The following is a 17,724-nucleotide window of genomic DNA, read 5'->3' as shown; positions in this document are numbered from 1 at the left end:
ATGCCATTCCTGGTCAGCAGTCTGAAGGGCAGATGGAGCCCTCAACATTCTGACCCCTGCTCTCGTCCAGTTAGACCTTCCTTCCATTCACTGGGCACTTGCTATTCATCAGGCACTGTGCAGAGCCCTTTAAAGAAATTATCTCAGTCTTTATAATAAACTGCAAGGTAGACATGAGCTTCCCTGTTATACAGGTAAGGAGACAGTAGCTCAGAGGGGTTAAATAATTTGGCCAAGGCAATAGAGCTAGTAAATGCAAGAGCAGCTTTCAAATTGTTTTGGAAAACCTTCCCTTTCTCCCATACCTCCTGAGTCTGCACTAGAGTTGATTGTAGACGTTAATGAGTTGAATCCCTGGTCATTTCTCTGAGTCATCCGTGGATCTCGTTCCCATCCTCACAAGTCGAACTGCTGTTTAATCCTGGCTATTTCCTTGAATTGGACAAAATCATTGATGTCAGCTGATTTTCTCTTCAATAGTTGTGACAAAAAGGAAGAAGGCAAAATCAAAGGTGTTATTTCCATACCCCGTTTGCAAGCAGAAGCCAGAAGTGAAACCCTCGCCCAGTGGTCTCCCACCAAGCTCCTCCTTCAAACGGATTCATCCGCTACAGCTTATGGCTCAACAATCTCCCAGAGGCTAACGTGGCGTTACGGTGCGTGCCTCTTGCCATCGGAGTGCTTCCAAGGGCGCTCTGTACTTGGGGACAGTGCTGAGAACCATTGGTTGGGGGCTGACGTGGTGTCATTGACAACTGTGTCACATATGTGTTTTCAGATGAAGAGAAGATTGAATTTGAATGGAACACAGGCACCAACATAGATACCAAAAAAGCAGCTTCCAATTTCCCGGTAGAGCTCTCTGATTACCCCCAGCGCTTGCATGCGTATGCCAACGGTCTCATGGATCACAGGGTTCCTCAAACAGACATGACTTTCCGGCACATGGGTTCCAAATTAATAGTTGTAAGTACAAACCAGTCAATAAATGCATGCTTATAAGTGCTAATTATATACTCAGCCCTGCATTAGGTGAAGGAGGGGAATCCAAAGATGGATAAGGCATGCTTCCTACCCCCAGGGAATCTCTGGGGAGAAAAGAAACATGCACGCACAGTTGCCCTATTAGACAAAGCTGTCTATGACAACTGCCAAACGAATACACTACCAAGTGGAAAAGTTTTCTGTGACTAAGACATCACATCAGGATACTGGGTAGGAGTTTGACTGCATTATGTGTCTTTAATAAAATACAGGAAGCGATCAATGACCAAACATTTGTAACTTTCTAAGATTTACTTTTACATTTCAGTGCACCATCCTGCTTTGTGATTGATCTGTCAAATATGGCTCATCACCCAATGTTAACTGCACTTTGAGGCCCCTCTCTGCCCATTGCTCTTAAAGTGTCTATTATTTTGTAGGCAGCAAACATGTGGCTTGAGAAGGCACCCATGACTCTGCCTTCTGCCCAGAATTTGCAAGATTTCCTCAGCGGCCTGAGAGAGCTGAGCCTCCGGAAGATGAAGTTTCCAGACTTCCACATCCCAGAAAACTTCTTCTTGAAAAGGTATGAAAAGAAACCCCAGAAACATTTCCAGAACCATGCCAAGTAAATGGAAGATTTTACTTAGCATGCCTTTGGCTCTAACTCGCTTTTTTTTTTTTTTTTTTTTTTTTTACAGAGACAGAGAGAGAGTCAGAGAGGGATAGATAGGGACAGACAGACAGGAACGGAGAGAGATGAGAAGCATCAATCATCAGTTTTTTGTTGCAACACCTAAGTTGTTCATTGATTGCTTTCTCATATGTGCCTTGACTGTGGGGCTACAGCAGACCGAGTAACCCCTTACTCGAGCCAGCGACCTTGGGTCCAAGCTGGTGAGCTTTGCTCAAACCAGATGAGCCCGCGCTCAAGCTGGCAAGCTCGGGGTCTCAAACCTGGGTCCTTCCGCATCCCAGTCCAACGCTCTATCCACTGCGCCACCACATGGTCAGGCTCTAACTCATATTTTTAAGGGAAATAATTTCAGCATTTTTAGGGAGATTAATGACTGCGTCATTTTTGCATTATTAAACATGAGGTTAGAATGAGAATGCCAACCCAATCAGAGAGAACCTAAGAAATAATTAAGGATTATAGGTCTTTCACCCTAAGATTTTTTTTATTCACTACAACTTGAACTTGAGAGGCATTCAGTTTTCCTCCATTATAAGTGCATTCCATTTCCATTCAGGATCAGGATGTACCACTAATTGTTTGAGTGTGAAGACTTCAAGACTATCTAGGGTGATCGCTGACCCCAAGTTTGCTTCTGAGCCCCAGAGGGTCGGAACAGCCACTGAGCCCTGAACAAAGGCAGCACACTGAGAGACCACTGCACTTGAGCAATGTAGCTTCATCCTTACAGGGACGGCAGATGCCGAACTGCTCAGGCACTTTCGTACTTACAGAGCTACACGTAATGCTTTGCTTCATTTCCAGAGAATAAAAAGACAACAGTCTTTTCTATATTGACTGTTCTCTGTATGCTCTTCGGGGTTAGGAAAACAAGTGGCCTTTCCATGGTCTATGGCTGAGCAGCCACGACTCACAACTGACCACGTCAGTGTTGAAGGACTGAGGTCCGCCACAGCGCTCACAGGGACAAACCTATGGAAGAGAACAGGAAACAGTGGCAGCTTCGGAGGGTCCGGAACCTCTCCCTTCACTGCTAGGGCCACCGACCAGTAGTCTTCTCTGTGTTGTGCTGAAAAGACAGGACCGTAGACCTTAGAATCATCCAGGGTCGTATCACACATCCTGCTGCTAGAGTCAGGATCCTGGATGGATCATATCCAGCCCCTGTTGGAGTAATGCAATGAATCGTTGATCTACTTAAAAAATTTAAAACTCTGCCATCTTGCTTTATTCTTATAAGCTATTGTAATGGTCCATGATATGTCAGTAGTATTCAGAATATTGTAAACTGGTTTGGGTATTTTTCTCACTTGCTAGTTAGCTCCGTGAGATCAGCACTGTTACCCTCACTGTACCCATAACCTCACTGAGACTCAGAAAGGTGAATTCACTATCATGGTATCACCATCAGCGGAAACTAACACTCTACCCCACACCTGAGTTCCTTCCACATGTCAAGTTGCTTGAATTCAGTTTAGCAACTATGTATCAAGTGTCCCCTAGGTGCAAGATACTAGATGAGGTGCAGGGAGAAGAATGACCTCCCAGCAAGATATCGTGTAGACACAGACAGACAGAGGGCGAGCAGATAAGTTCTAATTATATTATATAAGCAGAATTATGACATGCTCTTTGAGGTGGGTGTAAGGGACTTTGTCACTATCCAAACATGAGGAATTAACTATGACTTAAATAGGTTGGTACTGAAAAGGAAGTGGTCTTGGAAGGATTTCGAATGAATGTGAGTGTGTGATAGATGAGGGGTAAAAACAGAAGGATTTGGGTGTAAGAAGTAGCATGAGGAAAAGTGAGAATGGGCTAAGGAATGGGGCATATACACTATCACGTGGAAGGTCAGATGGCAGAAGACTTTTGAGTGTTTGATATCTGACTACGGGACGTTATCTTTGTTTGTTTCAGTGATGGCCGGGTCAAATACATCTTGAACAAGGACAGTGTGAAAATTGAGATTCCTTTGCCTTTTGGGGGCAAATCCTACAAAGATCTAAACCTGTTAGACACTATTCAGACACCGTTGATCTACTTACCATTTTTGGGATTATACCAGCCAGTTCGAGTGTTCCAAGTTCCCAATTTTACCATTCCCGAGCTGTACGAACTTCAGGTGCCTCTCCTAGGTGTTCTAGACCTCTCTACAAATATCTACAGCAACTTGTACAACTGGTCCGCCTCCTACACTGGCGGCAACACCAGCACAGACCACTTGAGCCTTCAGGCTCGGTACCACGTGAAGGCTGACTCTGCGGTCGACCTGCTGTCCTACAGTGTGCAAGGTAAGCTATGCTTGGGTTTAAGAGTGCACAGGGCTCTGATGGAATAGCCTCTTCCAGGAGAAAAAAGACTTGTACTTTCTTACAGATATTTTTCTGCTACTTGGAAGCCTATTTATTCCTTTGTTCATTTATTCAACCAATAGAAATATTTATTAAATATATAAAATATATCAAGTATTCTATTAGGTAGTAACAGAGAAAACAGACAGATAAACTGGCAATTATAATTCAATATTAGAGGTGCTATGATAAGATACAGTGTGTAAGAATAAGGTACAAAGTAAGCACTTAATAAGGGAACCCAGCAAGGTCTGCAGTGGTCAGGGAAGTCGCCCTGCAGGAATGGCTTTTGTCATCTAATTTTTGCTTAAGTTATAGATGGAGGAGACTGTTGCACAACTGACTCAGATCAAGGGGCTTTAATACTGAAACTTTTACAACACAGAAATTATTCTGGCCTTGGCCAGTTGGATCTGTGGTAGAGCATCAGCCTAGCGTGTGGATGTCCTGGGTTAAATTCCCAGTCAGGGCACACAGGAGAGCTGACCATCTGCTTCTCCAACTCTCCCCTCCCTTCTCTCTCTCTCTCTCTTCTCCTCCCACTGCCATAGCTCAATTGGTTCAAGCACATCGACCCCAGAGGCTGAGGATGGCTCTGTGGATCCTCTGCCTCAGGTGCTAAAAATAGCTCGGTTGCAAGCATGGCCCCAGATGGGCAAAGCATCGTCTCAAAACAGGGGTTGCCAGGTGTATCCCAGTAACGGGTGTATGGGGTAGTCTGTCTCTCTATCTCCCTTCCTCTCACTTTGAAAAAAAGAAAGAAAGAAGAAAGAAAGAAATTATTCTGGACATTTATTGCCTGAATTAACCAATGTGATTTAATTTTTATCTTAGGATCTGGAGAAACAACCTATGACTACAAGAATACGATCACATTCTCATGGGATGGATCTCTGCACCACAAATTTCTGGATTCAAATGTCAAATTCAGTCATGAAGAACACGTTGGAAACAATCCAGCTTCGAAAGGTTTGCTAACATGCAGCGCATCCAGTGTCTGGGGACCGCGGATGTCCGCTTCAGTACATTTGGACTCAAAGAAGAAGGAGCATTTGTATATCAAGGAAGTCAAGATTGATGGGCAGTTGAGAGTCTCTTCATTCTACGCTAAGGGTGACTATGGCCTGTCTTATCAAAGGGATCCCACCACTGGCCAGCGAAGCGGAGAGTCCAGCCTGAGGTTTAACTCCACCTACCTCCAGGGCACCAACCAGATAACAGGAAGATATGAAGACGGAACTGTCTCCATCACCTCCAGCTCAGATCTGCAAGATGGCATCATTAAAAATACAGCTTCCCTGAAATATGAGAACTACGAGCTGACTCTGAAATCTGACACCGACGGGAAGTATGAGAACTTTGCCACTTCAAACAAAGTAGATCTGACCGTCTCCAAGCAAAATGCATTGCTACGTTCTGAGCATAAGGCTGATTATCAGTCACTGAGGTTCTTCACCCTGCTTTCTGGATCGCTAAATTCCCAAGGTCTTGAACTAAATGCTGACATGCAGGGCACTGACAAAAGCAACAGCGGTGCTCACAAAGCAACACTCAGGATTGCCAGTGATGGAATGTCTACCAGTGCGACAACCAACTTGAAGTACAACCCCCTGGTGTTGGAGCACGAGCTGAATGCAGCCCTTGGACTCTCTGGAGCGTCTGTGAAATTAACAACAAATGGCCGCTTCAGGGAACACAATGCAAAATTCAGTTTAGATGGAAAAGCTGCCCTCACAGAGGTGTCCCTGGGAAGTGCTTATCAGGCCATGATCCTGGGTGTCGACAGCAAAAATATTTTCAACTTCAAAATTAACCAGGAGGGACTTAAGCTTTCAAACGACATGATGGGCTCGTATGCTGAAATGAAACTCGACCATACAAACAGCCTGAACATCGCAGGGCTATCGCTAGACTTCTCTTCAAAACTCGACAACATTTACAGTGCCGACAAGTTTTATAAGCAAACTTTTATTTTACAGCTGCAGCCCTATTCTCTCGTATCTACTTTAAACAATGATCTGAAATTCAACGCTCTGGATCTGACCAACAGTGGGAAATTGCGGCTCAAACCCCTGAAGCTGAACGTGGATGGGAACATAAAAGGGACCTACCAAAATGATGAAATAAAGCATATCTACACCATTTCTTATGCCGACTTGTCAGCGAGTTACAAAGCAAACACGGTGGCTAAGGTGCAGGACACAGAATTTAGCCATCGGCTCAACACAGACATCGCCGGGCTAGCCTCAGCCATCGACATCAATACAAACTACAATTCGGACTCACTGCATTTCAGCAACGTTTTCCACTCTGCAATGGCCCCGTTCACGGTGACCATCGATGCCCGTACAAACGGCAACGGGAAACTGGCTCTCTGGGGAGAGCACCTTGGGCAACTGTACAGCAAGCTCCTCCTGAAAGCAGAGCCCCTGGCCCTGACTTTCTCTCATGATTACAAAGGGTCCACAAGTCACCATCTCATGTCCGGAAAGAGCATCAGCACTGGTCTTGATAACAAAGCTGGTGTCCTGCTCACTCCTGCTGAGCAGAGAGGCACCTGGGAACTCAAGACCCAGCTGAACAAAAATGAATACAGCCACACGTTTGAGGCTTATAATACTAAAGACAAAGTCAGTGTGGAGCTTACTGGACGGGGCCTGGCTGACCTCACCGTGCTAGACTCTCCAATTAAGGTGCCATTTTTACTCACTGAGCCTGTCAATGTAATTGATGCTTTGGAGATGCGGGATACTATTGACCAGCCTCAGGAATTCACTATGGTTGCTTCTGTAAAATATGACAAGAACCAAGATGTTCACACCATCAACCTCCCGTTCTTTAATGCCCTGCCAGAACATTTTGAGAAGAGTCGAGTAGTACTTGTAACTTCATTGAAAACCATACAGAGAGAACTTAAACAAATCGATATTGATCAATTTGTGAGGAAATACAGAATTGCCTTGAACGAACTCTCACAGCAAGTGAATGACTATCTGAATGAAGTCAATTGGGAAAGACAAGTTTCAAATGCCAAGGAGAAACTAACTGCTTTTGCAAAAAATTATAACATTACAGAAAATGATCTAAAAATTGCACTAGACAATGCCAAAATCAACTTTAATGAAAAACTACAAACGTATGTGATACAATTTGATCAGTATATTAGAGATAATTATGATTTGCATGATTTAAAAACAGCTATTGCTAAGATTATCAATCGAATCATTGAAAAATTAAAAATTCTTAATGAACATTATCAAATTCATGTAAATATAGTAAAAACAATCCATGATCTATATTTGTTTCTTGAAAAGATTGATTTTAACAAAATTGGAAATAGTACAGCATCTTGGATTCAAAATATAGATGCTAAGTATCAAATCAGAGTCCAGATACAAGAAAAATTGCAACAGCTCAAGACACAAATTCAGAATATTGACCTCCAGCACTTTGCAGAAAAGTTAAAACAACAGGTTGAAGCTATTGATGTCAGAGTGCTGTTAGATCAGTTGAGAACTACAAGTCCATTTCAAAAAATAAAGCAAACGATTGAGTATGTTGAATACTGTGTGAGAAATCTCATTGAAGATTTTGAAGTAGCTGAAAAAATCAATGCTTTTAGAGCCATGGTTCACAAGTTAATTAAGATGTATGAAATAGACCAACACATCCAGGTTTTAATGAATAAATCAGTACAGTTGGCCCACAAATATAAGTTGAAGGAGACTGTTCAGAAGCTGAGCAATGTCCTACAACAAATTGGGATAAAAGATCACTTTGAGAAATTGGTTGGGTTTATTGATGATACTGTCATTCAGCTTCAGGCATTGTCTTTTAAAAGATTCATTGAAGAATTAAACAGATTCCTTGACATGTTGGTAAAGAAATTAAGGTCATTTGATTACCATCAGTTTGTAGATCAAACCAATAATAAAATCCGTGAGGTGACTCAGAGAATCAATGAGAAAATCCAGGCTCTGGACCTCCAACAGAAAGCAAAAGCACTAAAACTGTTTGTAGAGGACATCAAAACTGTGCTTTCAATCCATCTGGAAAACCTAAAAGGCACCAAAATAACCTTATTCATTGATTGGTTACAGGAAGCTTTAAATTCACCATCTCTAAATTACATGAAAGCCAAATTCCAAGAGACCCTTGAAGATATACGAGACCAAATGTATGAAATGGACCTTCAACAGGAAGTGCAGCAATTCCTGTACCTGGCCAGCCAAGCTTATGACACACTTGTTACTTACATTATTGACTGGTGGAATCTTGTTGATAAGAACCTTACTGACTTTGCAAGACAGCATTCCATCGAGAACTGGGTTAGAACCCTGTTAGACATTGCAGGAAGCGATTACTTCTTTTCTGAAATCAAGACACCCTTTGGGACCATGCCTTTCTTTAAAGTCGGTCTCAATGCCCTTCAAGAGGCTACATTTCCAACTCCTTATTTTGTAGTCCCCCTGACAGACTTGAAGATTCCATCGGTTGAGATAAACTTCAAAAAATTAGGCGATATAAAAGTCCCAGCCAGGTTTTCCACACCAGAATTTACTGTCGTCAACACCTTCCTCATTCCTTCCTTTACCGTTGACTTGGTAGAAATCAAAGCGAAGATCATCAGAATCATTGACCAAATGCTGAACAGCGAGCTGTGGTGGCCAGTTCCAGAAGTGTACCTGAGAGACCTGGTGGGGACGGACACCATTCTTACTAGAATCACTCTGCCGGACTTCCATGTACCAGAAATCACAATTCCAGAATTCATAATCCCAAATCTTGACCTCAAAGATTTTCAAGTTCCTGACCTTCGTATACCAGAATTGCAGCTTCCCAACATCTCACACACAATGGAAGTCCCTAACTTTGGCAAGCTGCACAGCGTCTTGAAAATCCAGTCTCCCCTTTTCACACTGGATGCGAATGCTGACCTTCAGAATGTCACATCAGTGAACGAGGCAGGGGTGATGGCTTCTGTCACTGCCAAAGGAGACTCCAATTTAGAAGTTCTCAAGTTTGACTTCCAAGCCAATGCACAACTTTTGTATACTAAGACGAATCCACTCCTTGTTAAAAAATCCCTGAGTTTCTCCAGCAAGTACCTGAAAACAGAGTATAAGAGTGAAGTGCTGGTTTCTGAGAATGCTATTGAAGGAAAAGCAAACACAGTGGCAGGTTTCCACACTAAAAAAAACACAGTGGAACTTAGTCACAGCCTGCTCATTAGGATAAACCATCAGCTTACCCTGGACAGCAACACTAAGTACTTCCACAAACTGAACATTCCCAAACTGGACTTCTCCAGCCAGGCTGACCTACACAATGAAATCAAGACCCTGCTTGAAGCGCAACAGATAGCCTGGACTTCTTCAGGGACAGGATCGTGGAAATGGGCCTGCCCCAGCTTCTCAGATGAGGGAACACATGACTCACAAGTCAGCTTCACAGTGAAAGGACCCCTCACTTCCTTTGACTTGTCTAATAAGATCCATAGCAAACACCTGAGCGTGAACCAAACCTTGGTTTATGCGTCTGACTTCCTCGACCTTTATCAGTTGGAAATTCAGTCCCAAATTGAATCCCATCATATAGGCCACAGTGTTCTTGCTGCTAAAGGCTCAGCTCGACTTGGAGAAAGGAAGGTAGAGGTAACTGGCCACCACGATGCCCATTTAGATGGTAAAGTCAGTGGGACTTTGAAAAATTCTCTTTTTTTTTCAGCACAGCCATTTGAGATGACTGCATCCACACTCAATGAAGGCAATCTGAAAGTTAGTTTCCCGTTGAAATTGACAGGGAAAATAGACTTTCTGAATAATTATGCACTGCTTCTGACTCCCAATACCCAGCAAGCTAGTTGGCAAGCCAGTGCCAGGTTCAATCAGTATAAATACAATCACAATTTCTCTGCTGGCAACAATGAAAACAGCATTGAGGCCCACATAGGAATAAACGGAGAAGCCAGCCTGGATTTCCTCCACATTCCTTTAACAATTCCTGAAATGACTCTACCTTTTACAAGACTAACAGTTCCCCAGGTGCAAAATTTCTCCTTATGGGAAAAAACAGGTTTGGAGGAATTCTTGAAAACAAGAAAGCAAGCATTTGATCTAAATGTAAAGGTTCGGTACAAGAAAAACAAAGACAAACATTCCATCCTCATGCCTCTGGATGTGTTTTACGGGTTTATCAATCAGAAAATCAACTCCTTCAACAGACGTTTTGAGAAAGTCAGACACAAGGCATTAGATTTTTTTACCAAATCCTATAATGAAGCAAAAATTAAATTTGATAAGTACAAAGTGTATAAATCCCTGAACATGCAACCCAGGACCTTTCAGATTCCTGGATACACTATTCCAGTAGTCAACATCGAAGTGTCTCCATTCACAGTGGAGATGTTGACATCTGGCTCTGTGATCCCAGAAGAGATCAGCATCTCCAATTTTACCATCCTGGATTCTGGCTTCCACGTGCCCTCACATACATTAGCCCTACCATTCCTAGAGCTGCCTGCCCTTCATGTCCCTAAGAATTTTCTCAAGTTTTCTCTTCCAGAATTCAAGATATTAAATGTCCCAAACTATATTTTAATTCCAACCATGGGCAATATCACCTATGATTTTTCCTTTAAATCAAGTGTCATCACACTGAATACCAATCTTGGACTTTACAACCAATCAGATATAGTTGCTCATTTTCTTTCTTCCTCTTCTTCTGTCATTGATGCACTGCAGTACAAATTAGAGGGCACCTCAAGTTTGACAATGAAAAGAGGGCTGAAGTTAGCCACAGCTTTGTCTCTGAGTAACCAGTTCGTGGAAGGTAATCATGACAGTACCATTAGCTTAACCAAGAAAACCATGACAACAACAGCTTCAGTGACAACAAAGGTGAAAGTTCAAATTCCAATTTTGAGACTGAATTTCAAGCAAGAATTTAATGGAAACACCAAGTCAAAACCTTCTGTCTCTTCATCTATTTACTTAAAGTATGATTTCAATTCCACCAAGCTGCACTCTACTGCTACAGGGACAGTGGGCCACAATCTCCGTTTAGAAAGCCTCACGTCTTACTTTTCCATTGAGTTAGCTAACGAAGGAAATGTTGAGGGTTCAGTCCTTTTACAGGAATATTCGGGAATGATTGCCAGTGAGGTCAGCACTTATTTAAATTCCAAAGGGACTCGGTCTTCAGTGAAGCTACAAGGGGCTTCCAAAGTTGATGGTATCTGGAACCTTGAAGTAAAAGAAAGTTTTGCTGGTGAAGCCACTCTCCAACGCATATATGCCGTCTGGGAGCGCAGTACAAAGAACCACTTACAGCTACAGGATCCCTTTTCAACATCCGGAGAGCACACAAGCAAAGCCACTGTGGAACTCTCCCCCTGGAAAATGTCAGCCCTTGTTCAGGTCCATGCAAGTCAGCCCAATCCCTTCCTTGATCTCAGTTACTTTGGCCAGGACGTGTCTCTGAATGTGAACACTGAGAACCAGAAGGTCAGCTGGAAAAGTGATATCCAGATTCACTCCGGGAGTCTTCAGAGTGACATACAGCTTTCTAACGACCAGAAGGAGGCACGCCTTGATGTTGCTGGTGCCATAGAGGCGTACCTACAGTTTCTTTACAATATTACCCCACCAGTTTATGGCAAGAGTTTATGGGAACTTTTAAAGCTGGATGCAACCACCAGCTTGGATAGGAAGCAGCACCTTCGTGCTTCAACAGCCCTTGTGTACACCAAAAACCCCCGTGGCTATACCTTCTCTGTCCCCGTGCAAGAACTGGCTGATAAATTTGTTATTCCTGGCCTGAAACTAAATAATCTGAATTCGGTTCTTGTCATACCTACATTCCATGTCCCATTTACAGATCTTCAGGTTCCATCCTACACACTTGACTTCAGTGAAATAAAAATATACAAAAAGCTAAGTACTTCACCATTTGCGCTCCATGTGCCAGCCCTACCCAAAGTGAAATTCCCTGAAGTTGATGTGTTAACAAAGTATTCTGAGCCAGAAGACTCCTCAGTTCCCTTTTTTGAGATAACTGTGCCTAAAACTCAGTTAACGGTATCCCGGTTCACTTACCCAAAAAGCATTTCCAGGGGTGCTGCTGTATTGGATCTAAATGAGATGGCCAGCAAGATTGCAGACTTCCAGTTGCCAAATATTACCATACCTGATCAGGCTATTGAGATTCCTTCCATTAGGTTCTCTGTGCCTGCTGGAATTAACATTCCTTCCTTTGGGGCACTGACTGCACATTTCGGGCTGGCCTCTCCTCTGTATAATGCTACTTGGAGTGCTGGTTTGAAAAACAAAGATCACATTGAAACATTCCTGGAGTCCAAGTGCAACTCAACCCTACAGTTTCTGGAATATGACCTTAATGGTAAGGGACTGTCTTGACTCTTCCTATATAAGAATCCTATATGTTACATCTTTTTTTGCAGCCAGAGTTGTGAATCATTTCTTACATACTTAGATATGACTTAAGGCACAATTACTCACTGTAGCAAAATTTAAAAGAAGAGATACAATATATATCCCCATGTAATACCCTGTAGAAAACCTACTGACATTTAAGAGGAATAGGTTCAAAGAAAATAGACTTTTCTGTAATGATTTTAGGACTGATACTATCTCCTCTTTTTTTTTTTTTTAATGCAGGCTGCATGTTTCAAATATATAAGTAAGCCATTGAAGTTAAGGTTTTTCCTGGCTTCCTCAGTAAAAATGTCTGTGTCCTACAGTTACTAATCAAATGAAAAATCTCTCCTGTGCAGCTGTGGGAACACACAAGATTGAAGATGGCGCATTAGTCAGTAAGGCTACGGGAACATTTGCACACCGTGACATCAGAGCAGAATACACAGAAGATGGCAAATATCAAGGACTTTGGTATAGAACTTTTATTGAAACTTCATTCCTGTTCAGATCATTGTGATTTGTGCCATTGCCGCCCCCCCGTTTCGTGATCACTCCTCTGCTTTTCTGCTTGCAGGGACTGGAAACGAGAGGTTCGCCTTGACGTCACCAGCCAAGCGTTCACTGATGTCCATCTGCACTACCACACAGGTGACAAAAACTACTACTCGGCAGCCTCTCCAGCCATAGGCACAGTGGCCATGGACTTGGAAGACAATGATGATACTATAATATACAATTTCTACTACCGCCCTCAGGTGAGTCCCACCTAGTGGGTTCCACACTGTAACAGCAAGCAGAGACCTGGGACAGATAAATGTAATTCAATACGAAGTATTTTTTCCAGGATTTCCCAGGTTAGACAAGACAAAGCAATGAGCAAGTTGAACATCTTCTCTGAGAAACTGTTCTCCAGAAAATATTATGATGAGCCTTTTATTGATTTTAATTATTAGATGTGCATATGACATCCTATTACCACTCTTATTTTATTAAGATTGGGCAAATCTAGAAAAAGGAGGGTTATGGCTCACCACCTAAGTCACAAGCAAACTCTGGCATATGTGGGATACGTTTGCAGATACCCTGTGTCCCCAAAAATAAGACATCCCCCGAAAATAAAACCTAGTGCAATTTTTTTCAAGCTTAGAAATATAAAGCCTCCCCTGAAAATAAGACCTAGTGTGTCTTTAGGAGCAAAAATTAATATAAGACCCTTTTATTCGGGGGGAAACAGGGTAGTGGTGTCTGGAGTATTCAAGGCTTCGAAATGCTTCCCCACAATAGAATTTTTAAATGGGATCTGCCAGGTTTGTCCCCTGTCCTTTACAAGCTCTGCCCAAATCAAAGATGCCATTAAATTTAGTGCATGAGAAGTGACGAGGTTCTATTTTTCAAGTTTGTCATAGGCTTGGAGAATGCATGCTCCTGGCGCTGGCATTCTAGATCTCTGCTGGATGGACTGTGGGCATTTTCCTTTCTCGCTACTTCTTTTTTCTCTGAGTTAGACTTCTCCTGTCTGTTTCTCCCTTCCTCCCCCTCCACCTCCTCCTATGAAGGCCTTAATGATAAGTGTTACTGTGTAAATGCCATGCATAATTTTATCCTTTCTAAAGGCACGCGCTAAAGAGGAATTAACAACAGTAGACTTGTTTAACCGTAAGACAAACACATGAACTGACATAAAAAAGATAAATCCCCTTCAAGACTATGAAAGATCCTCTGATCTTTACTTTTAACTACTAATGAAGTTTTAGTGTAGTATATTATGTAATCAGGATAATTGAAAACTTGTTCTTTTATTCTTTTTTTTTTCTGGTTTTAGTCATCACCAGATAAAAAACTCAGCATATTCAAAATTGAGTTGAGGCACCAGTACCCTGAATCTCATAAGAAATTTCAGGTGAAAGTTAACTGGGAAGAAGAGGCAGTGTCTGAATTGCTAAACTCCCTGAAAGACAACATGCCCAGGGCAACAGGGGCCCTTTATAACTATATCGACAGGAACCACCAGGAATACACAGGACTTGATCTGAGAGAGGCCGCTTTAAAACTAAGAAGAAGTGTGCAGAGCACGGCTGAGCAGACCTATCAAGAAGCAGCAGTTCTGGTTGATGTGGCGGGAGAGGCACTGAAACTCAGCAGGGTAACCAGAGGTGCTGTGAGCACCTACCAGCTGTGGAATGACAGGGCCCAGAACCTGTGCCAGGAACTACTGGATCAGGAAGGCCAACTCAACCTCCAGGGACTCCAAAATAAGATGATAGACAGCCTAGTAGGAGTTACTAAGAAATACACAATAGCCGAGAGCGTGATTGACTTTTTCAATAATTACCTGGAGGGGGCCACGTTTCGGCTCCCAGGAAGAGCCGACACGTACAGGATGAGTGAACTCTGCACTATAATCATAAGGGAAGTGGGGAAGGTACTGTCCCAGGTACATTCAAAACTCCACAGTGGGCTAGAAACACTGTTTTGCTATTTTCAAGACCTGATGGAGAAATCTGAACTAATCAAGGACCTAACAATTAAATCTCCTTTTGATTCAAAACGTTATAAACTAACAGATGTTACCTTGGAGTATGGGAAACTGTTGAAATCTTTATCACAAAAGATCCAAAAGTTATTTCATGACCTCCAGTCTAACACAACTACAGAAATGCTAGGTGAACTTCAGTGGTATTTACATTATGTTTTCCAAGAGATAGAAGGAGAAATAAACCGATTAAAGGAGAAGACATTTGATAATCTCATTAATGATATCAACCCAACCATCAACAGTTATATTCAATGTGTGTTTAGATTCCTATCCCTTAACTTTGGTAAGTTGAATGAACTTGTTCAAAAGAAACTTCAAGAAGCTTCTCAAGAGTTAGAACAGATCCAACAGTACATAAAGGCTCATCTCAAAGAATCTTTAGATTCAGGTGTGCTCAGCTGGGTGGCGAAATATTATGAACTTGAAGAAAAGATAATCGATCTGATTAAGAAATTAGTAGATGTCCTTGAAGATTTCTATTCCAAATACACTATCAACTCTGCTGGCTTTGCATCCCAATTCTCATGTTAAGTTGGCTGGTTTGTGCAGAGGGATGTGCAGAAGCATCTCAGCATCCTTGTCGATACAGATGGAAAAAGGAAAGAGAAGATCGTATAGCTTTCTACCAGCGCTCAGGAAATAATTAAAAGCTGGACCGTTGCAATGAAGGAAATCATTTTTGATTACCACCAGCAGTTCAACGATAAACTACAGGATTTTTTCAGACCAGTACTCTGATTACTATGAAATATTCATTGCTGAGTCCAAAAGATTGATTGACCTGTCCATTCAAAAATACCACATGTTTGTGAAATATATCAGTGAGTTACTAAAAATGCTACAATTGGTCACAGGCATTGACACGAGCCATTACATAAAGATTGCTCTGGTACAAGTTACTATCACCTCCTAATTATTTTGAAGCAATTCTCATTTATTCTTCTCCTTCAATTAAGCTTCCACATAGTAGAAAAACTTCAAACTGTATGCACTGATGTAATTATACACTGAGCCAGACCTGTAGCAGGCAGCAGACTACCAGCAGAAACACGTGGAACTGGGCCCACACTGAGACCACAGTCTCTGAACTCTCTGGGAAACAACAGGGTTGGTTTGTTTGTTAGTTTGTTTATTTTTGCAAGTTAAAATCAGGATCTGAATTATTTTGCTAAACTTGGGGGAGGGGGAGGGAGGGGAGGGGAGGGGAGAAGAGGGGAGAGAGAACAAATAAATGAATTCTCAAAAAAAAAATTCTCCTTATGGTTCATTCATATTGAAAAACACCAAATTAGGGTATTGACTTAAATGTGTGATGTTTCAAAACTTCCAGAAGAACATTCACTGTGTTTAGAGTGACAAAGGGAAAAGGGAGAATTTGTAGAGGGATATATTTTGCCACTAAAAAAAAAAAAAGGTAACTGGTCTCAGAGACTGTGTTTGCTGAGTAGAAAGAAAAAATGATCTGCAAAGACTTTCACATAATTCAATCACAGAGAGCATCACTTTTGTCCTCACGTACCACACAACCTTGCTCGCCGACCATCTGCCTTTGATAGGCAAGGTTCTCTGCTAGGCTCTGAGCTAAACCGACAGGCCCTGTCCTCTACCCGGCCTGCCAGGAGTGGGGAAGGGAGAGCTAGTAGTCCAAGGGCTTCTGGGCAGGAGGAACCCCAGAAGTCTCCCTGTATCTCAGCCAGGATCCATTCGATGCAAAGACAGTAAGAGTGGGCAAGCAAGCAGGGGGACAGGGGTGCCCACATTTCTGCCACCAGGACATATTTATTCTTCTAAATTCAGTATCTAACCATCCCAAGCATAATTAAGACCCGAGAATGTCCCTTGCCACATCGCTCACTTCTAACTCTGATCTCAAACATCGGCCAGGTCCAGTCAGAGCATCCAAACTGAGCGTTAGTAAAGGAAAGCTTCAAAAAGCTGGTGCAGCTAATGCCATTGGGAAGGTTAAATATGGCTTTCCTGTTAATGGCACTGAAGAGTGAAGAAAATTAGAGATCATCCCCCATCCCTTCAAGTCCGACATGAGATCTGTTTGGAAAAGACTCTCTTTTTCTTTAAAAATATCTTCGTCCTCCACTATTCTTTCATAAAACCTTCACATTCTCTGTGAAGCCCACTGTTAAAAATAACCAGGTATTACCTAGAAGAGAGAACACATCAGCCCATCAGGAACTTGGCGGATTCTTCTGCCTGGAACTGAAGAGCCCGAAAGAGCCCCAGGGAACTGGAATACTTGGCAGCGTAAGGATCTGGTACTCCAGAAAATTAACCAATGGATGGCTGGATAAGTGAATGAATGAATGAGTGGGAAAACGAGGGGTCTGTCCCAAGTGTGAGAAAGGGGGGACAATTAGGCCCAGGTCCCAGAGCTGCCTGATGAGCTTTTAGCCACCAGAATCTACCGAGTGTTCAGATTGAAAGAAGGCCTGGAGTTATGGCTTAATCTGGAGGAAAGAGGAGTCCAGGAGTTCCTGGTGCTGGCGTGATGATCTGTGTATCTGGGGCTGAAAGGGAGACACCAATTTAAAGTGCTCATGCAATCACACAACGCCACCTGCCCAGCTCCCCGACTGGTAACCCCCCACTAGGAGCCCCCAGCTGGCTTAGAATATCTTCAGTACACTCAAGGGGGAAGGGGAGTGGTCGCTGGGAGAGCTTGGTCTTCACCTGCTCTCTTCCTTGGCCTTCAGCTGCATG

At 42.6% G+C, this 17,724-nt stretch overlaps 1 protein-coding gene across 1 annotated transcript in view; it reads left to right on the top strand.

Annotated features, from left to right (window-relative positions):
- APOB (apolipoprotein B) overlaps window positions 1-16,213 on the top strand; it is a 38,886-nt gene extending 22,673 nt beyond the window's left edge. The window contains exons 22-29 of the mRNA XM_066235052.1: window positions 481-656; window positions 779-966; window positions 1,425-1,570; window positions 3,602-3,975; window positions 4,870-12,435; window positions 12,830-12,944; window positions 13,048-13,228; window positions 14,296-16,213. Of these exons, the coding sequence (XP_066091149.1) occupies window positions 481-656; window positions 779-966; window positions 1,425-1,570; window positions 3,602-3,975; window positions 4,870-12,435; window positions 12,830-12,944; window positions 13,048-13,228; window positions 14,296-15,540 (9,991 nt within the window). The 3' untranslated portion in view covers window positions 15,541-16,213. The remainder of the gene's footprint in view (window positions 1-480; window positions 657-778; window positions 967-1,424; window positions 1,571-3,601; window positions 3,976-4,869; window positions 12,436-12,829; window positions 12,945-13,047; window positions 13,229-14,295) is intronic.
- The last annotated feature ends 1,511 nt before the right edge of the window (window positions 16,214-17,724 follow it).

The sequence above is a fragment of the Saccopteryx bilineata genome, chromosome 6 (genome assembly GCF_036850765.1).
Source record: "Saccopteryx bilineata isolate mSacBil1 chromosome 6, mSacBil1_pri_phased_curated, whole genome shotgun sequence".
Taxonomy (NCBI): domain Eukaryota; kingdom Metazoa; phylum Chordata; class Mammalia; order Chiroptera; family Emballonuridae; genus Saccopteryx; species Saccopteryx bilineata.
Note: the sequence above shows the minus strand (reverse complement) of the source record. Positions and strands in the feature narration are given on the sequence as shown.